We start from the raw sequence: 20891 nt of genomic DNA, 5'->3' as shown, positions 1-20891 counted from the left end.
GAGAGGGCATTGTTTTCCTTTGAGCTGCTCAAGCGAGAACAGAAACAGCAGAAGATTTCTCTGAATTGAGGATTTCGTCCCCATAAATGCCACATGACTTCCAGACATATTTTTTAGAATATATTTAATCATTTTTTAGGTAATATTTACAGATGAGTTGAACTTAAAAGGACGTCAGCTTACCGAGATTCTCTTGTCTTTACAAAATCAATCTGAAGTCTGCACTGGGGGCTGCTTACCCCTCTTATTGTCAGCATGTTGGGGGAGGCCTTTTAGGGTGTAACAAACGGGGAAGAGCAGTGGCCTTTAAAGACTGAAGAGATTGGCTCGACTTCCGCATCCGTGATGTGTGGACTTGATCATGGTCTGGTATCTCTGAACCTCACATCCGTCCTTGTAAAATGGAGATGGTGCTCGCTGCCATTTAACCCTCATCTCTAATCACACCCACGAGGTAGGCAGGAAACCGAATTTCAGAAAGGGTAAGGATTTACTGAAGTTTACGTTGCTAGAAAGAGGTGAAGCCAGGATATGAACCCTGGTCTTTTTGGCTCCACAGTCAGCTGAAAAAAAAAAAAATTCCCCCTTTACGATGCCCCTTGCCAATTTCCCTGCCTACCTTTGAAACTCTCAGGAAGGTCAAACGGAATGAACGGGCTTTGGAGAAACAGCCACACCGTGGGCATATGAAAGAGCTGATTAACAAAAGAGGTGCAAACAGTTGGAGCATACTCTGAAGCTACAGACACAGAACACCTACCATAGGTGTGTGTAGGGTGTGGCTATGTCTGTTTAAATGAAGGGAATATCAATGTTGTTTTCTCAAATTCATGCTCTGAACGTCCCATCGCAGAGGGGTAATTTCCTTGCTCAGGATGAAAACTGACAGGGATTCAGAGGAAAATAGTTTAGTGGTCATACTAAAAACTTGGAGTCAGATGCATTTAGCATCATACCGTAAGTGGAGTTAGTCACAGCATAAACAAGCTTGGGGCCGGACGTGGCTTCCTTCAAGTAGGCTGGCCCACTGGGGGCGGCATTCATTCTGCAAGGAGCTGAGACAGGAGCTAAGGCAGCATGGAGAAACTACTTGCGCTCATCATCTCCCTTACCTTACTGACTTGCTTCGCAGGTGAGCATTCACTCTGAAAATGGCCTATTACTCTGCTGACACAATAAACTGGAATAAGTCTATTTCATATTAAATTTTTTTTTTCATGTCAAAGAATATGTAATGTATAATAATTCAATGCTTGCCCTGCCAAGAGCAGGCTCCCAGAGTTGCTATCATTAGAGGTAAATTATTTTTTTAGTCTTTAAATGTATTTGAATATTAATTCCTAGAAATGCTGATAAATCTTTAACTATACCATCTTTTATTTTTTGTAAAGATTTTATTTATTTATTTATTTGAGAGAGAGGCCATGAGAGGAGGGTAGTGGGAGAGGCAGAAGCAGACTCCCCACTGAGCAGGGAGCCTGATGTGGGACTTGATCCCAGGACCCTGGGATCATGACCTGAGCCAAAGGCAGACACTTGACCTTCTGAGCCACCCAGGCGCCCCAACTATATCATTGTTTAGAGTTCATATGAGATCATCAAGACCTGACAGACTTTTATCGGATGATATCATTTAGCATTTATGTATGATTATTAAAACAATATTAACTTTATCATCATAATATCCTCTTTGAGGGGTCAAGTGTGATTATCAAGTTTAACACAATCCTATTCTCATGAAGAATTGCCCAATAACAACTTGTAGTCGATTTAGTGTTTTGGGGATTTAAAGAAAAAAAAAAATCAAAGCAAACCTAAGGGACAAGAAACACATTGACCATAGAACTGAGGAAAATATGTTTTAAAAAACTTATCCAGGGGCAATTGGCTGGCTCAGTTGGTAGAGCATGCGACTCTGGTCTTGGAGTCATGAGTTCAAGCTCCACATGAGGTATAGAGATGACTTAAAAAAGAAAGAAAAGGGGAAAAAAATCTGATGTTCATGAAACTAACTCCTACTTTTAAGAAATGCCTCCCTTGCCATGGGTAAGTCTGTTCCAGCCGTGCGGCTTCTGCTCTGGGCTTCCCAAGTTAGAAACAATTCAGAATTCTTCCCAGAGCCCTCTGTTACACGGCATCCTTTGGGACAGGTCCCTGTGAAAGAACTTTTGTGTTTGACCGTAATTGAACTTTTAAATCCCTGTGTCGGCGGGTGAGCCGGGGCACGCGCGGGTGTGCCCAGAGTCCCTCAGGCCCCTTCCTGACTTTTTCAGGGTCCTCCCCGATTCTGACGGAAAAGCAGGCCAAGCAGCTCCTCAGGTCCCGACGCCAGGACAGGCCCAGCAAACCCGGTTTCCCCGATGAGCCCATGAGGGTGAGTGCTGGCCTCCAGCTGCCTGAAGGGAAGGTGCCCTCATTTCCACGCTCCCCTGCATTCTGAAACTGATCCGGGTGCAGGTGTCAGCTCAGGGCCAGCAGCCCCATGGAGGTTCTGCAGGGTCTCTGGTGGAAGGGGCTCTCAGCCTATCGCCCGCACCTTGGGAGGGGCCAGACCCACTCGCCTACTCTGCACACAGTGTTTACAATGCACACAGTGGGGCTGACAGCCAGAGTCCCAGGATCTCCCATGTCACCCCTGAATGGGATGCTAGGGGCTGTGTGTTGTAGCTAGTGCCGACCGCATCTTCCCCCGCTTCCTCTGGGCATCGAGCAAGCCGGACCCGCATTCTTAGCCGGCGATACTCTGGACAGGCAGACTCCTTGCCCTGCTGCCTGTAGGTTTCTGCCCCCACCTCGCACCTCTGATTTTGGTCTTTAGCCCCAGGCCTGCCCTCTGGGTTTGTGGTGGCCATCTGCCTCATCTTTCTGAACCAAGACACCACCCCTGCCTTTACTTTGTGACTTGTGGGTGCTATCAGACCCTGCTGACCCTGGCCTGGCTTGTCGCCTGCCTCCCACGGCAGAAGTACTGACATTTCTGGTATTTTTACCAGGATTAGTTCATTTAAAAGTCTCTTATTCAGATGTAGTATTAAAAAGAAAAAAAAAAAAAGATGCAGTGTTGCAGGGTGGGGAAGAGTGCTGGCCTTTGGTCAGACTGTGTGGGCGTGGCTCCCCATTTTATACCCTGCTGAATTTGGGCACCTCTCCTTGTGCTCCTGTGCCTCTGTACTCTCGTCTATAAAATGAGGGTAACAATAAACATTACTTATATTCCTACATAATATTATTGTTCTAAATAATAATATAAATAACTGCTTTATGAAGATAAAATAAAGGAATACCTAGTAAGACACTTAGAATAATACCCAGCACTATTGTGACTGTTGCATTATTGTTACTGTTACATTGTTGTAACAGTAATGACTCCTTTGAGTATTAAGTACCAGGGACCAGGCAAAGGTGTAGAGACTGGGAGCAGAAGTTGCTGGAATGCTGCTCAGAGTTGGTGACAGACACAGAGAAGGCAGTGAATGGCTGTTACACCGAGTGGCTTAGAAATGAATCAGGGACATCAGGCTGTCAGGAGTGGACGTGGCCTTTCTTTCTTGACGTCACATGTGGCTTGGACTGTCTAAGCGCAGGGTAGAAGGGGACTGGGAGGGCGGCAGATGCGAGATCAGAAAGGGCCGGAGTACCTCGGACTTCCTCTTATGTTCAGTGGAAGACGATGGGAGTTTTTATGTGGGGGAGAGCACACTGGAGCTTTAGACAGACTGTCTGAGATGTGATTAGAAGAGACGAGGTCCAGGACTGAAGTCTGGGGACGCCGATGCTCAGAGGTGAGCAAAAGAGGAGGAACTCGAAGGGGCTGCAAAGGAATGCGGGTAGATACTGGGGAGACCGAGAGAGTGTGGAGAGAAGGATGCCTGCCTTCAGGCTCCCTGGGGGCTCTAACTGGCTCCTTGTGCTTTCGGCTTGATGTGTGGAGGGGCCATTCCAGAGGTTCTTCCTCAGGAGCCCTAGGAGGCTGGGAGAATTGAAGAAGCTGCTCCCCTCCAGGTGCTAGGGGAGAGGCTCTCAGGTGACAGAGGCATTTTCTCTGTCACCATCTGCCCCTGGCTCCTCTGAGCTCTGGCATCACGGGGACTGAAGGCATCTTAAGCATCAGGTAACAGGTGAGTCTGGAGTGTTGCAGCAGATGGGACTGAACCATGGCAGATCAGCTCTCTGCCTCTGGTGACCCTCGTGTGTCAGCCTCCATGCTATTCTAGACTTGTGTCCCCAACCATGGCTTGGTGTGGTTCTTCCCTGTCCAGAACTTCTGAGAGCTCCTTCTTTGACCATTTCCCTCCTCCTGGCTTCTAGTTACCACTGCCCTTCACCGGCGACAACCTTCGGCTTGCTTCCAGCTCTGTGATTTTACTGAATGTCTGGCTTTTTGGGTTTTGTTCTATTTTTTGTTTTGTTTTGTTTTTATTAACATATAATGTATTACTTGCCCCAGAGGTACAGGCCTGTGAATCATCAGGCTTAAACATTTCATAGCACTCACCATAGCACATAACCTCCCCAATGTCCATAACCCAACCACCCTCTCCACACACCCCTCCCCCAGCAACCCTCAGTTTGTTTCATGAGATTGTCTCTCTCCCGATCCCAGAGGATGCGGAGAAAGGGGAACCCTCCTACACAGTGCAGCCACTGTGGAGAACAGTATGGAGGTTCCTCAAAAAGTTGAAAATAGAGCTACCCTATGACCCAGCAATCACACTAATGGGTATTTACCCTAAAGATACAAATGTACTGATCCGAAGGGGCACGTGCACCTGAATGTTTATAGCAGCAATGTCCACAATAGCCAAACTATGGAAAGAACCTAGATGTCCATCCATAGATGAATGGATAAAGAAGATGTGGTATATATATATACGATGGAATACTATGCAGCCATCACAAGAAACGAAATCTTGCCATTTGCAATGATGTGGATGGAACTAGAGGGTATTATGCTTAGGGAAATAAGTCAGTCAGAGAAAGATAATTATCATATGATCTCTGTGATTAAGGAATTTGAGAGGTAGGGCGGGAGTTGTGGGGGGAGCAGGGAAGGTTTTGTTCTGTTTTTGATCATCTCATTATAGGCCGATCACCAATGACTTATTTTACCTGCCTTGAATCTACCTTCTCTGGCTTCTGTGTGATCCTATATTGCCTCTCAGAACCATTTCCCATCCAGCCTGCATCCAGCCCAGCCCTGCATGTCCCTCACTGAGACACGGACCCCAGTGTCCAGAACCCTCTGCCACTTGGCCAAATTTGGAAAAGTGCTCATGTGACCTACAGTTGACATGGGAAATAAAGATGCAATAAGCTATTTGGCAGCTAGCCTTCCTCAGTAGCTCTCATCCAGGGGTGATTTTTCTCCCCCATCCCCATGGACACCTGGCAGTGTCTGGAGACGTTTTGGTTGTCCCAACCATGGGGGTGGGAGGAGGGAGGGTTTGCTATTGGCGTCTAATTGGATAAGGCCAGGAATGCTGCTGGACGTTCTCCAATGCACAGGGCAGCTCCCATAACAAAGAATGATTTTGCCTAAAATGTCCACAGTGCTAAGGGTGAGGAACCCTGGCTACAAGTGCTGAACAACCTCTTTCTCTTTTATTCTGCATGTCTCTTACGCTATTGTTCACTATTATATTGTATTCTATTTTATTTATTATATTATATTACCTGCAAGCAGAACTGGCTGAATCAACAAGCAATTTCTGGTATCACATTTTTCTAGAAATGTTTCTTTTTTCTTTCTTTTTTAAAAAAGATTTTATTTATTTATTTGACTGAGACAGAGAGAGAAGGAATACAAGCAGGGGGAGTGGAAGCAGGAGAGGGAGAAGCAGGCTTCCCGCTGAGCAGAGCGTCCGCTCAATCCCAAGACCCCAGGATCATGACCTGAGCCGAAGGCAGACGCTTAACGACTGAGCCACCCAGGCGCCCCTCTCGGAATGTGTTTCTTAACCTTGGCTGCGTGCTGGAACCAGCTGGGGAAGTTAAAAATCTGATGCCTGTGTCCTGCACCCAAGGTGGGGGGGGGGTGGCCTGGGGTGTGGCTTGGGGCACTGGGTGGGTGTCACAGCTGCCCAGGTGGTATCACCATGCAGCCGAGGCTGAGAACCCCCAGGGACAGGCCTTCTAGGACAGACCTGCCAGCTGTTATACCTGCTCGTAGTCCAGTCAGGACCACGAACACTAAGAGCATGAATCCTTTAGGAAACAGTTCAAGGTTGAACTGAGTGGTATGGAGAGTAAATGCCCCAGTTTGCATTCAGCTCAGACAGCGAGAATGAGAGGGTCACGTGGTGCATGCCCAGAGTGCTCCTTGCTGACCCAGATGTGCACTTCATTATGCTTTCCATTGACTGGGCCTTGCCAGGGGCCGGGTACTGGGACGGAAAAATGAGCCAGATTTTCTTCCTTTGTTCTAGGAGCCCGTGTCTGTTGTGTGGGTACATGCAGAGTCAGAGTGTTCTCTGATGAGGTTGCGGGGAGAGGATGCCTAGCTCTAACTGGAAGGAGGGGGGAGGCTGGGAAGGCTTCCCGGAGGAGGTGTTCACCCAGTTGAGGCTTGAAGGATGAGGAGTTTTCAGGCCCTGCAAGGCATGGAGGCAAGGCGGAAAGAATATAGTCCCCCTGGGGTGATTTCAGTCCGTATCCTGCCACTACGTAGTCATGGACTTTGGGCTTTGGGCTCCGGATGAGTCAATTTCCTTTCTCTGGAGCTCTCAAGTGCAAATTTGCTGAGAATCTAGCTAAGAGGTCTGTTCCTGGTCTTGTATTTTAGGGATCTGGATAGAGCTTCGGGGGACAACCCAGGTTTCCCAGTAGCCAGGCTGCAGCTCAAGGAGAAGCCTTGGGCAGCAGGACACGGCCCTAGGAGAGGAGGCGGGGGTGGGGGGGTTTGCTTAGAGGCCCCTGCAGGGTTTCTTTAAACAGAGACTCCTCCCCTCATGCCAGCCCTGTTGCCCCTGTGTCCCGCATCCTAGACTTATATTTTGACCTCTCCCCCCATGTCGGGTGAGGTCTCATTATTGGCTCTTCCTTCTTACGGATTCACTGAGAGCAAAATAAATACCAATCACCTGTCATGGAAAAGGAGCCATGTACTCATTCTCGCTGAGCGGCTGACATCACGGTGATCCTGGTCCTATGTCACTGAGCATTGGACACAGTGACCCCACATTTGTTCATGAGGAAGCCACAGGGTGGGACCTCTGGCCGCAGGGGAGGTCAGGGTGGTGGATGGAACAGCCATACAGCCTACAGCCTGGGGACAGGCGGGCTAAGTCCCTTTCATTTGTGGGCAACCGTACTTCCTTGCTCTCGACCTTTTGCCCAGATCTCCTGCTAGCCTCCTTGTTTCTCTGTGCAAACCATCTGCTAGGGAAAAGGGTAGAGTGGGTGCCCCGTCCTGGGTATTCAGTGCACACATATCGTGCGTGTTGTGTATGTGAAGGTGTGTGTGTCTGTGAGGGTGTGTATGAGTGTGTGTTGTATATGTGAGGGTGTGTCCGTGTGTGAGTGTGTGTATGTGTGAGGGTGTATATATGTGAGTGTGTGTTGTGTATGTGAAGCTGTGTGTGTGAGAGGACAGGAGTACATGAGAGGCTGTGTGTGTGAGAGAGCATGTGTGTAGGGTTTGTATATGACTGTGTGTGTCTGTGTATGTGTGAGGGTATGTGTGTGTGTGTGTAAGGGCACGAGGATATATGAGGGTGTGTGTGTGAGAGAGAGAGAGTGTGTGTAAGGTTTGTGGATGGCTGTGTGTGTCTGTGTCTGTGTGAGAATGTGTGCATGTATGTTTTGGAAAAGACCTTGCAGAATAATTTCTCAGAAGGTCTGGATTCCAGTTCTCTCTCCTCCATTTCTGACTTTGAGTTGAGTCCCTGGAATATATGAAAGGACAGGCGATGGCAATGGAAGGTCCTGGGGGGTCGGGCTGGAAGGCCACGCCTATCACAGCAGAGGTGACTTCCGTTCTGCACTCAGTAGGAGCCACCGGGGATTTTAAGTGGGGGAGTGACAAGACTGGAGCCAGGTGACAGGAACCATGCAGAGGTCTGGGACACAGCTCTTCAACGCTGCCCTTTAATTCCCACTACACATGGGTGAGGGGAAGTGACATTTTTGGACAGGTTACTGCTATTCTTTGCCATGGGACCCAGAAGACTGACAGGTGGATGGGGACAAATGAACAGAGGGAGTGATTTCTGGGGAATGTGCGTGCCTTTGGGAGCTGAGCCTTGAAACTTGCGCTCACTCCGGAGCTAAAATCACTGAGAGATGCCTGATGGGGTTATTTTGTCATGCTTGTCCCTTCTGAGGGGCTTGCAAAAGCAAACAGATTCAGAGAGAAGAGAGGCCAGTGATCGGGGTGAGTGAATGGAGCTTTGGGGAGGTATTAGGAATTCCAAATGCAAACCAGTACGAAGATTTGCAGTAGCCCTCTCTACATCAGTATTTACTAAGCAATGTTAATGATCTTGACTCGTGGCTCAGGTATTGGCAGATGTTGGCTTTCGCAGACATACAGGCTTTTCAGAGACAGGTTCAGACCAGCTGTGCCTTTGTATCCCAGGGGCTGGACTGTTTCGACTGCGCAAATCCTGACAATACACCGCAAATTCTGTTCTTTGCTGACCACGTGGCGGGAAGGACACATGCTCTTGGGAAGGTGTGGTTCTGCATCGTGGGGAGGGCTGGTTTCCGCCCCGGAGGAGCGTAAGCATCGTGCAGGGATCCTTGACAGAAGAAGGTAGAACCCGGTGGGGATGGGGACAGACACCAAGAGGAGATGTGGTTCTGGGGAAGAAAACAGGAGAGATGTTGACTCTATGGAGGCAGCCGGGCAGGAAGCGCTGGGGGATGTGAAGAGAGGTTGAACAGAGAGAGAAGCAGGTGGGAAGGTGGGGGCTCAGGAGAAAAGTCTTCCCTGAGAAATAGCCAATAGCAGACACTTGTTCTGACAGTAGTGCCTGGCGTTAAATATGCCGCTATTCTGTGCCCTGCGCTGTCCTTACCCTCTGCGACCTCCAGACCTTGGGAGAAGTCTGCTAAGATGGCAACGTTGTGTTAGTGGTTCTTTTTGGGGGATGGCCGGTGGTGGGAGATGTGCTGTGTGGTAGACAAAAGAGATGGTATCTCTCCGATCTGGAAGCCACTGTCGTGGTGAGAAAGGCCACAAGAGTGATTTGGGGGAAACATGGCTCCCAAATCTTCAGGGATTTGGGGGGAATGGGTTCTAGACCTCACAGGAATTTGATGGGCTCTCGCGGAAGCCTGGAATTTGAAGGGGGACAGGCCATCTGGGTTCGGTGTCAGCTGAATCACTTTGGGGGTCAACATTAGGACCCCAAGGACAGTTCACAAAGACATCGTGTTAGAAGAGCTTTGGTATCATGAAGCCTCAAAATCCTCAGGGAGGAAAAAACAAACCCACCTGGGGAGAAATTGATGCATGGAAAGAAAGGTCGGGTTTATGTGTAGAGGGAAGAGAGGGGAAAAAATGTTCTGAGATTTCCCTGAATATTTCCTCAGTTGTGATTGTGCGTGTATGTGGATTTTCGAGGCTTGGGTCTAAACTCAAAATGTGATCCCCAGCCCTGGCTGGTGGGCTTCTTGGAACCTCAGACTCCTCCTCGCACCTCCTGCAGACCAGTCTGCTCCTCCGCCAAGCCCCAGAGGCCCTGGGAACGCTTCAGTCTGAGAGACTAAGTGCCATCCTGCAGAGCTCCCTGGGAGGGGGACTCTTAGCCTCTGTTCTCAGCATCCTACGGCCCAGGGCCAGCCCACGTTTATTTTGTATGACATAACCCATCTTTCCCCCTTCCTTCTGGGCACTCTCCTCATCTGGATTCCAGTCTTCCCGGACACCTTGCCTTGCCTGACTTCTCTTCCTGCTTGGCAGTTTCTGTTCCTCCATCCGTTTTGCGGGATCCTTAGTCCTTTAAATGTCGGACAGGCCCAGGGCCTGCCTTCCCACCTCGTCCAGTCCCGCGACTATATGGTGATGGCTGCACGCTGTCTCTCCCGGGAGCTCCGGACTCATTTACGTGACAGTCTGCTCGCTTGGCGACCTTTCCTAGACAGCTGAGACCCAACAGCCCTAAGTTGGGTCTGACATCAGCTCCTACTCGTGCCTTCCACAACGGGGTAAATGATGCCAACCCCTCGCGTAGTTTTGTGTGCCCCCAATCTCGACTCTGACCACTCCTCGCCCTCCACCGCCACCACAGGGGAGGGGTCCCTAGAGGAGACGGAGGAATTCTTTCTTGTCCGCTTCCGTGCCTTCTCTCCAGATCCCTCCGTGTCTGTTCTCGACACCGCAGCGAGAGTCAGATGTTAAAAATGCGAACCGGATCTTGTCCCTCCCTGGCTCAAAAACCTTCCAGTGGTTCCCTGCTTTATACCCAATAAAATCCATAGTCCTACTGCGGTGAGCCAGACGCTGGAAGCCTGCGGGCGCCCCCCCTGCTCCCACCGCAGCCTCCCCTTGGCACATAGGCCTCCTCCTTGTGCCTTCACCCCACCAGCCTTACCTATTATCCCTTCACGGCCGACATAAGGCTGTGTGGTAAGCGGGGTTGGGTTTGTTCTGCAACTTGCTGTTTTTTTTTTTTTCCATTCAACCATATATCTTGTCCCCACCCCTACCCCACCGTCCTATTCATATGTCGACCTCCTAACCCCCTGTCGGGGTCCAGCGAGCTCCCTACCCCTCTCTGCCAAGTGGAGAGACAGCGAGAAATCCGTGACCCAAAAAGGGGCTTGGGGACTCTCACCTGGCCACACTGGGCCCCTACCCTTGGACTTGCGCCTCCGAACCGTGAGAAAAGAATTGCTGTTGTAGTAAGCGACCCAGTCTGTGGTGTTTTGCTAGAGCAGCCCAAATGGACAAAGGCGCATTTCAACTCAACTTACTTAGCCCTTCCTGGAACAATGGTCATTTTTTAGGTATTTCCAGTGTGTGATGAAGATCCTTATACACTTGTGTTTGGCCAAGTTCAATGATAACAAATGGGATTGCTGAGACAGAAGGTTTAGGTACTTTTAACTGAATTAAATCAGGGCACATTGTCTGATCCACTGTATCAACCCCCCACCCCCCGACCTTGAGCGCGTGTAAGAATCCTGGGGTCCCTACGCTCTTGCCAGGGCTTTCAAAATGGAAAGAAATGAAGTTTTAAGAGATAATGTCACCTTCCGACACGTCTCTTTGTATGCATGTATGGAAACAGGTTGCCAAATGATAGTGACAGTATTCTCTCGGTGATAAGATTTGGGGCAAATTTTTTACTTTCATCTTTACGTCCTTTTTGCGATTCCTCAGTGTATTCATTTCCCGTGGCCGCAACTACAAAGTGCCCCAGATGGGGCAGCTTCTGACAGCAGACACTGATCCCCCCCTCTCATTAGTTCTCCAGATTTAGGGACTAGAAGTTCAAAATAAAATCTTGGCAGGTTTGGTTCCTTCTGGGGAGCTCCGAGGGAGAATCTGTTCTGGTTTTCTCTCCCAGCTTCTGATGGTTGCTTTAGTCTTTGGTGTTTTTTGGCGGGTCTCCGTGTCTACCATCCCATGGCCTCGTGTGCTCTGTGTCCCAACATCCAAATTGCACTCATTTCACAAGGACACCTGGATATAGGGCCCACCTTTGTCCAGTGTGACTTCATCTTAGCGTGGTTACATCTGCAAAGACCCTAATTCCAAAGAAGGTCACATGGGCAGGTTCTGGATGAACATATATTTTGGGGGGAATGCATTCAATCCACTCATATGTACACTCATATGTATACATCTCCCAAACACAACACAGGAGAGGGATAAAAGGCGGCCGCAGGTGCTGGGTCTGAAGCCCAGACTTGCAGGGGTCTGCATGGACACCTTGGAGCCATCCATTGGCATTAGAAACCGATGAGGAGAAGCAGGTGTCTGCAATAATGTTTGAATTTGAAGCTCTCTGATCGCACGTGCCTTCTGCTCTTGTCCACCTGGTTAACTCTTACTCATAGAGATTCCCTGTAAATGATGTCTTTTTTAGGAAGCCTCCCTGATGCTCCAAGGCTCCCCACTATGAATTAGAGCATTGCTCAGGCATAACACAAGACAGCTACTTCTTTCTTCTTTCCTCCCTCCCTCCTTTCCCTTCCTTCTTTTGATTTTTATTTATTTGTTTGACAGAGAGAGAGAGAGAGAGAGAGAGAGACAGAGCACAAGCAGGGGAAAGTGCAGAGGGGGAAGCAGAAACAGGCTCCCCGCCGAGCAGGGAGCCTGATGCAGGACTCGATCCCAGGACCTCAGGATCACAACCTGAGCTGAAGGTAGATGCTTAACTGACCGATCCACCAAGGTGCCCCAAGATAGAGATTTCTGACTTCTTTTTTTAAGATTTTATTTATTTGGGACGCCTGGGTGGCTCAGTTGGTTAAGCGGCTGCCTTCAGCTCAGGTCATGATCCCAGCGTCCTGGCAGGGAGCCTGCTTCTCTCTCTGCCTCTGCCTGCCATTCTGTCTGCCTGTGCTCGCTCTCTCTCCCTCTCTCTCTCTGATAAATAAAAAAAATCTTAAAAAAAAATATTTTATTTATTTATTTGACAGAGAGTGAGATTACAAGTAGGCAGAGAGGCAGGCAAAGAGAATGAGGAGGAAGCAGGCTTCCTGCTGAGCAGAGAGCCTGACGTGGGGCTCGATCCCAGGACCCTGGGATCATGACCCGAGCCGAAAGCAGAGGCTTTATTTAACCCACTGAGCCACCCAGGTGCCCTGTGACTTTTTTTTTTTTTTTTTTTTAATGTGTCTCTCCTACTAGGCTGTTCTAAACTGCTAGAACAGATGGACTTTTTGTTGGACTTCTGGGTCCCCAGCACCAAGCACAGTATATGACATTTACTAGATGCTCATAATACTTATTTCCATTCCCCCCCACCTTTTTTTTTTTTGCTACTCTGCAGGGGAGAAATTTTGTAGGACATTATTCTACCCTATAACTGGGAGGTTATTTCAAAGAAATCTTTTAGATGGCCTCACTTAAATTCATTAAATTTTTTCTAATCATCCCAGAATTTAGGGAAGAAATTATCTGCCAATAGCTGGGATGGGTCATGGAAATTCTTTAGGAAGAATGACATTGGAGCTAAAATTATGTCTTTTGTGAGTGTGTTTGTAAGTGCTCATGTGCCCTGGGAATATGTTTTCCACTCTACTCTGGCCTGTGTTCCTTTAAGGAATGTTCTCGTTGGGCAAGTATAAATCATATTAGCTTTATTGTATGTAGTCTTTCTAAAATATGCTTTCATGTTTAGCCCCTTGACAAATAGATGTAGTAACTTTACTACCCTTTTGTTCCCCACCATCTCAAAGGCCAGTTTGGAGTGACTGTGATGTAAATTGCACACATCAGTGATCTGCCTTTTTTTTAGGGCTAAGCCCTCTGGGGTCCCCGTGTAGCTAAATTCCCATCCACCTTTCTGCCTTGAGGATTACCTTGTTTGCCCTAATGAGCAAAATGATTCATCCTCATGCTGATGGACTTCTAATTGCATGCAAATGTCAGAGGAAGGATTTGCCTCCTTGGAAAAAGTTGCTGCCTTGATAGATTAACTATCCCCTCTATAACTCTCAGCTTAGATAGGGTCGAGCAAGTGTTTCACTTCATTATCATACCACTGCCATCCTAAAGGATCACTTCCAATTTCCTCTCTAATTACTGAGAGATTATTTACTTAATTCCTTACAGCTGGGATGAGACATGGAATGCAGATATTGGTTTTTGTTTTGCTTTAATTTTTTTTCCTCTTAAAAGAAAGGAATCTCAAAAAAAAATTAAAACTTATTTTCCATCTATCCCCTCTTTCTCGATCCAGGAACATTTGAGTTTATCGTTAATGCTGGGTCATTTCTAACGCAGCCAATGCAATTGTTGAATTTGTGGTTTTCAGCAGATTTGCCTTTGGGCTTTTCATCTTTGACTAATGATTGCTTCTAAGCCTCTGTGGCATATCCCTTTTCCTAACATTTTAAATAAATAGGGAAATGTCATGGAAACCAGCGCTCGTTTCTTTTTCTCTCTATGTGTGTGTCTGCTCTGGTTGTTTTTCTTCAACGCTCATTTCTGCTGCTGTTCAGGAGTGTGAAATACATATTATTCTTTAAGGCTTTTAATGTACATTTGGCGTGGGTCATTACAATGAGAAAACGACACAGATGTCGAGGAAACTTCCAAGGGGGATTTAGAAGGATTACAGAAAAAGAACGGTCATGTCATCTATTTATTCACTCGTTTGCAGATTTCTCCAGTGGGTTCTATTGAGGTCCTACTCTGTGCCAGCACTAAGCCCTATACTAGGCATACCTTGGTCACTGCCATTGAAAAACCAGTTTGGAGGTTTGTCTGAGTGGGACAGGGATTACATGAGTGAGGATGCAAATGAGCATATAATTAAAAGAGGCGTGCAAATGCGGGGTGCCTGGGTGACTGTGTGTTAAATGTCTCCCTTCTGCTCAGGTCATGATCTCAGGGTCTGGGGATTGAACCCCTTGGTGGCCTCCCTGCTCAGCGGGAGCCTGTGTTTCCCTCTCCCTCTGCCCCTCTCCATATGCATGCTCTCTCTTTCTCTCAAATGAATACATAAAAAAAAAAATTTTTTTTTTTTTAAAGAGGCATGCAAATGCTGTATACCAGTGGCGACATTTGTTAATATCCCCACTGATCTCATCAGAAAAGTCTCTTAAGTATTGGGAAGCTGTCAGGCTCATGGGAATAAATACAAGTTTTCCAAAATTCTAATTTCCCTTTTAAAGCTTGAAGCTTATTGTTCAGTAACTAGTACAATCTCTTGTTTTCCTTGAAGTGACAGGCTCACTTTATTCATTTTTGAAAAGATGCCTGTCACACATAGCTAGTTCAGTCCCTGACACCAACAATCCCTCAAGGACTCTTTTTAGAGAAAAGCGCTGGACCTGGTGCTGCCTGAAGGCTTCCCGTGGGGTCACTTTCTTCTGTTTCATGGGGGTGTTCTTCAGCGAAAAGGGCATTTTTGGAATATTCCCTATTTACTTATGCATTTTCACTGTGAGTGCACGATGGTCAGACATACAAGGACAGGGGCCCTTGGGTGGCTCAGTCAGTGAAGTGTCTGCCTTTGGCTCAGGTTCTGATCCCAAGGTCCTGGGATCGAGCCCCGCATCAGGCTCCCTGCTTAGTGGGGAGCCTGCTTCTCCCTTTCCTTCTGCCGCTCCCCCTGCTTGTGCTCTCTCTCTCTGTCAAACGGATAAATAAAATCTTAAAAAAAAAAAAAAGATACAAGGACAGTGATAGTGGTTGTCACTGCCTTGACTCTGGTTAAGATTTGACCTTGTGGAGCTCCTAGGGAAGCACAGACCCCACTTTGAGGATGCTGCTTTTGTCTCCCATTCCACAAGCATTTACTATCAGTTTCCTATGGACCCATTCCTGGGAGGGAGGCTCCATCTACCACCTTAATGTGTATCAGATCTTTCTTATCTAGTAATAACCCCAAGGAATCACGCAGAGCTTAAGGAAGAGACTTCTTGCAAAGGTGAGCCAGAATTCAGGTCAACTAGCGAGAGATGATAAAGGATCCCAGGCTAACAGCCCCTGGGCATGAAGGGGAAAAACAGGCTCCCAGAACAGGAGAGGACAGCCCCCTAGGAGCTGTGGTCCTCAGGAGTGGATGCCACCAGCAGACCCTCTGGGTCTCCTCCAGTGGCCTCCCTCTCCCCTGCTGGTGCGCCTACAGCACACCCATCTGGAAGCCCCAGGTCAGGGGAGTGTGGGCTGCACTTCTAAGCCCGCTTCTCATCGTACAGGGCCACGTGAAGGAGGACAGGAATGAATTTAGACGAATGGAGAGAGACTCCAGGTGTGGCACGGAACTTGTATCATTTCATTTAATCCTGATAACCCTGTGGAATAAGTGCCCGCGCCATCCCCGTCTTGCAGATGGACATAAGGAAACCGGAGAAGGGAAACTCTGTGGGCAGGGTCTGGGTTTGAACAGACCCTGAACCCGGGCTCATACCCGGACCTCTAAGCCTCTCTACCATGTACCGTCTGGCACACAGGCGGGCAAGATGTCCACGTGGGCTTCCTTCCCTCAACTGCTTGCCTGGACCAGTAGAATAAGGAAGGCTATGTGCTGGAAAGACTTGGTTCTTTTTTTTACAAGACCCCACACTGCTTTCTTGTCCCCCCCAGTTCTTCTTTTTCTGCCCAAAGACTCCCCAGATGGGCCAGGACAGGGTAGGATTCAACCCAAAAATCACAAATGGGTCCTGAGAGCTGGTGGGGAGTCTTTGTCCCACAGCGGGGTCCTGCAGGAGCCTCTAACCTTTTGCTTCCTCCTCGGTTGCCCCAGCGACTCCCTTGCCTGGGACAAGGAGTGCTTTTGATAGGTCAGATGAAAACAACAACGATAAACAAAACAGATTCAAACTGCATGGGTCCTGAGGGAAAGGGAAAAAAAAAATCAGGAAAACTGGGCACTTTGGAATTAATTCTTTTGCACCAACACTAAAGAAGGTTTTTTTTTTTTTTTTTTTTCCATGCTATGTTTAATACAGGGTACAGACTTCCTAGAGGGTTTCATAGAAACTTAAACACTTATCAACTGGATTCCTCTCTTAAAGCTTTATCAATGCCATAGGAGGGAGTTCAGGATTTAGGATTTTTATGATATTTAAACACACCAAAGCCATTTACTCCTGTATCGATATTACTGACTACGATTGCTCTCTCCCAAAATGAGATGCCACGTCTCTGATTACTGCCCTGCTGTTCTGGGTTACCCGAATGCGTTTATAACAAGATCTGTTTTCTACTTTGCAATGGTTCACATCCCATCATTACGGCACCCCGACTGCATTCAGGGCAGTGTCCACAGCATAGCTTCACGTTGAAAATCATTCCCATCTTCAGGTACTCTCTTTTGGGGAGAAGATGCCTGCTGGGTCCTGTGATGTTATCCAGAGGCGCAGGCCAGCCCTGAGGACAGTGAGTTGTTACCCTCTCCTCCTTTCAGGGGGGCAGGGCCGGTGACGGCCCGAGGGCAGCTGTGACCATCTTTGGGCAGCATTTTGGACAGGTCACTGTCGGGGGGGCGGCGGGGAACGGAGATGTGGGGGGCAGGTGTGGTGTTGGGGTGGACAGGTGGGGGTGCTACGGGAGGGGGGAGGGGTGAAGAGGCTGTCACGGCCTGGGTGGGAAGCCCGGAGGACCCGACCTACCGATGTGGCATGGATGGAGGAGTGCGCATCCAGGACTCTCAGGAGTGGACTCACAGTCCCACTGCTGGGTGTCAGGTTGAGGCTGAGGGTGAGGGAGGTGATGCTGGCTTGCTTCCCCCAGTAGACGGTTTCGGAGGCGGGAGGCACCCCGCGGCGAGCTGCTTTCCACTGTGAACACGTCCCTCCATGGGGCGGGCCCCGTTTCATGGGAAGGGCATCCTACAGAATGTGGCTTTTTTGTGACCGGCTTCTTGCCCATAGGGGAATGTTTTCAAGGTTCCTCCACGTTGCAGCATGTGTCTGTGCTTTCTTCCTTTTTACGGCCGAAGGAGTAATAGTCCGTCGTATGCATCTACCACATCGGATCTCTCCATGCATCAGCTGGTGATGTTCAGGTTGTTTCTACTTTTGGGCTGCGGAGTGTGATGCTGCCCGGAACGTCGGTGCCCAGGGTCTGTGTGGGCTCACGTCTGCGTTTCTCTGGGGCGTGCACCTGGGAGCAAAACTGCCAGGTCACATCCGGCCCTCCATGCTTGACATGTCAAGGAACTGCTAGGTTGTATTTGGTCCCCATCTCCCTAGTAACATTTTGTTGGCTTTAAAGACTTTTTAATTTGATAATAATAGAGCAACTTCAGCTTTCTTTCTTTTTAAGATTTTATTTATTTATTTGACGGAGAGACAGAGAGCACGAGCAAGGGGAGCGGTGGGCGGAGGGAGAGGGAGGAGCTGACTCCCTGCTCAGCTGAGCAGGATCCCACCCAGACCCACTGAATCAGAAACTCTTGGGGGCAGGGGGGCGGGGGACCGGGCCCAGCCTTCTGTGTTTTGAGAAAAACCCTCCAGGTGATTCTGAGGCCTGATCACAGTTGAGGACCCCTGCTTGGGGTATAATGAGGAGCAGGATTTCCGGATTGCAGCAAACAATCGTTTTTCAAAGTGGTGGTTGCACGTTCCTGCCAGGAGCTGTGTGTGTGAGTTCCCGTAGATACACACCCTTAAGCACTTTGGGTTGTCCGATTTCTTTCTTTTGTATCTGACTGCTTGTCCCTGCAGAGAGGCGTGGGTGTGGCGGGTTCCCCTCCGGTCCTGCCTGCCAGCCTCCCTCCCCTGTCTCAGAAGCACAGCCCGGTCGCTCCGCAGCGGCTCAGCTGTCACTGTCTCCGCTGTGTGGGTTTGTCTGGACAGGAATACATGCACCATCTGCTTCGCCTGGAGCATCGTGCTGAGGAGAAGTTCCTGGAGCACTGGCTGAACCCTCACTGCAAGCCCCACTGTGACAGGAACGTGGTCCACCCCGTGTGAGGGGCTCCAGCCCAGCCTCCGGTATGTCTCTTCGCCCACGGGCCTTCCAGGTTAGGGAGGTGGCAGTGGACAGCACGTGCATGGGCTCAGAGGCTTTGGAGGCCATGGCTTAGGGGAGCCGGCTAACCAGCTGGCTGAGGGCTAGGGAGGGAGTGGCAGGAGTTGGGCAAGGGAGAGAGGTGGCAGCCAGGTCGAGGGGTTGCTGGGGACAGAGAGGGAGCCTGACCCCTTCTGACTCCCTGAGAGATCCCAGAGAGAGGAGGTATGGGAGCCTGTTTGCTGTCCAGAAGATGTCGCTCTGGAATACAAAGCTGGAGAAGGTGGCTTGTGGGGACTTGGGTTTTGACAGGTGGGGTCAGCAACTACGGCCCTGACCAGTGATACCCATCGTAACCGTCTCCAGTGTCACCAGGACCAGCAGCTTCTTTCCTGCCTTCCCCTAGCCTTCTGACCCGGGGGTCTGCCCGGCCCACCCATTCCCCCCCCCCCCTCTTGCTCTGGCTTTGCTCTTTCAGGCTACCCGAGCTGGCCTGTCAGCGTTGCCAGGGTGCCTGCGCACCCTGCCCGCTCCCACACCAGGCAGCTTGCCTCTTCCCGCGCTGGCTCCTCCTTCCCAGATCCTCTTAGATAAAGGAGCAAATCCCTTCAGAGGGTAAGCCTAGTGGACGTCAGGCCTCCTCTGTCATTTTTATGGATGAAGCAGGACAGGATACAATTGGGTCGTTTATCATCTGTGATTAAGAGACATCTTACATCTGCGTGGCCGTTGATTCTGTGCTACTGTGAGTCAGCAGAGGAGCACTCCCTCTAGGGTGACGCTCTTGAGAACTTCCAGAGGGCTCGCTCTCCCACGAAGCCTCCTGTTTGATCCTCTTAACACCCCGGTGCCATTTGAGGGCATGTGTTTAACCCCATGTGATGGAGGAGCTAAGTGAGAGTGATTTAGTCCTAGCTCCTGCCAGGCACTGGCTGGGATGTCAGTCTTCTGCCCACGCCGAATCCCACACTCTTCCTGTAGATGGCACCGCCCGGTCCTCTGTGTGGGGGGAGGGGTGGAACAGAAGTTCACTCTTTCAGGGGTGTGGGTTGGGCTGACTTCTCTCCGGAAAGGGAGGACTTGGTGCTATTGTGTGGGCCGGGGAGAGAGGTGTGGTTTCTGGGTTGAGCGAGCCCCACCCACAGTGGCACCCTCCATGGGCAGACGGACAGACGGAGGCCTCTGCCTCTGGGTGGGATGGGCCCTGTGGGTGAGCCCCGTGGGTGAGCCCCCGGGTGGGGACCACTGGCTTCTGCAAAACAGATTCCCCCCGAGGCCTTAGGGCAGGCAGCTCGCACTGACACAGAAACAGGGAAGCCGCGGCGGGGGTGGGGAGGCTGGGGGGTGGGGGGCGCACCTACTTGGAATGTGGATTCAGAGAGCATTCAGATTGTGAAGAAAAATCGTCATGGGGGGAAAATGCCCAATTTCTCTCTGTTGCCTCGTCGACAAAATGGGGGTAGTAAAGGCTCTTCCCTCATACGGTTGTTCCGAGCATGAAAAAAGTCAGTGTCTGGAAGACAGAGCTGCCTGGTACATCCAGGGAGGTGCTAGGAGCTGACGGCTTCGCTTAGCGGCTTCTTCCTTCCCCTCCTCCACTCCCCTTTATATCAACTTGATCATCCCATGATCGTTCTTTCCTTGTTCTTTTCCAGCAAGCTGTCTGAGAAGCCACGACCCGGCTACCATCAAAACGGGAGGAGGCGCCCTCTTGCACATGTGTTTCAGCTATGGGGACGCCTGTGTTCAGACTTCGGGCGTGGCAAAGGCTGCCTTGGGGATTAACGGCAAATATGTATATATAGATGCTGCTTCGTTTTACTAACCTGAGTCACTCATTAAAGCCAATAGCTTCCAGTATAACCCCCCTCCCCGTATGGCCTTCCTACAGGTTTGATGGGGGCAGGGCGGGAGGGGAAGCTCAGCCCGGGAGAATGTAAGGGCACCTCAGGCTCAGCCGACTGGCAGGCTGCTCGCCCTCAGGGCTCTGGGGAGTCTTGCAGGCCTGCCCTGGGGGCTGTGGAGGCCTCTAGTCGTCCATTCCTCTCCCCACCTTGTCTGCTCTAATAAACGTTGGTGTTCAATCTGCTTTCTGTGACATCTCCTTTCTTTCTCCTCCAAGAAAATCTGAGATTTCCCTCCCTGTTTCCTTTGTGAATCCAGCATCAGAAAGCTTGCAGCTCGGGGGCACCTGGGTGGCTCAGTGGGTTAAACCTCTGCTTTCGGCTCAGGTCATGATCTCAGGGTCCTGGGATCGAGCCCCGCGTCGGGCTCTCTGCTCAGTGGGGAGCCTGCTTCCTCCTCTCTCTCT

General features: G+C 49.8%; 1 protein-coding gene across 1 annotated transcript; it reads left to right on the top strand.

Annotated features, from left to right (window-relative positions):
* The first annotated feature begins 1050 nt into the window (after positions 1-1050).
* On the top strand, positions 1051-20669 carry C15H17orf67 (chromosome 15 C17orf67 homolog). The gene is made up of 4 exons (XM_059149424.1): positions 1051-1132; positions 2274-2374; positions 18427-18564; positions 20236-20669. Exons 1-3 carry the CDS (start codon positions 1078-1080, stop codon positions 18541-18543), a joined length of 273 nt encoding a protein of 90 aa, XP_059005407.1. The 5' UTR covers positions 1051-1077; the 3' UTR covers positions 18544-18564; positions 20236-20669.
* Positions 20670-20891: the final 222 nt, after the last annotated feature.

The sequence above is a fragment of the Mustela lutreola genome, chromosome 15 (assembly GCF_030435805.1).
Source record: "Mustela lutreola isolate mMusLut2 chromosome 15, mMusLut2.pri, whole genome shotgun sequence".
Classification (NCBI taxonomy): Eukaryota; Metazoa; Chordata; class Mammalia; order Carnivora; family Mustelidae; genus Mustela; species Mustela lutreola.
Note: the sequence above shows the minus strand (reverse complement) of the source record. Positions and strands in the feature narration are given on the sequence as shown.

Excerpts from the sequence above, each read along its gene's own strand:
- C15H17orf67 (XM_059149424.1), top strand. The coding sequence starts at position 1,078 with ATGGAGAAACTACTTGCGCTCATCATCTCCCTTACCTTACTGACTTGC. Across the intron at positions 1,133-2,273 it reads CTTACTGACTTGCTTCGCAG|GGTCCTCCCCGATTCTGACG; the intron begins GTGAGCATTCAC and ends TGACTTTTTCAG. Across the intron at positions 2,375-18,426 it reads TCCCCGATGAGCCCATGAGG|GAATACATGCACCATCTGCT; the intron begins GTGAGTGCTGGC and ends TTGTCTGGACAG.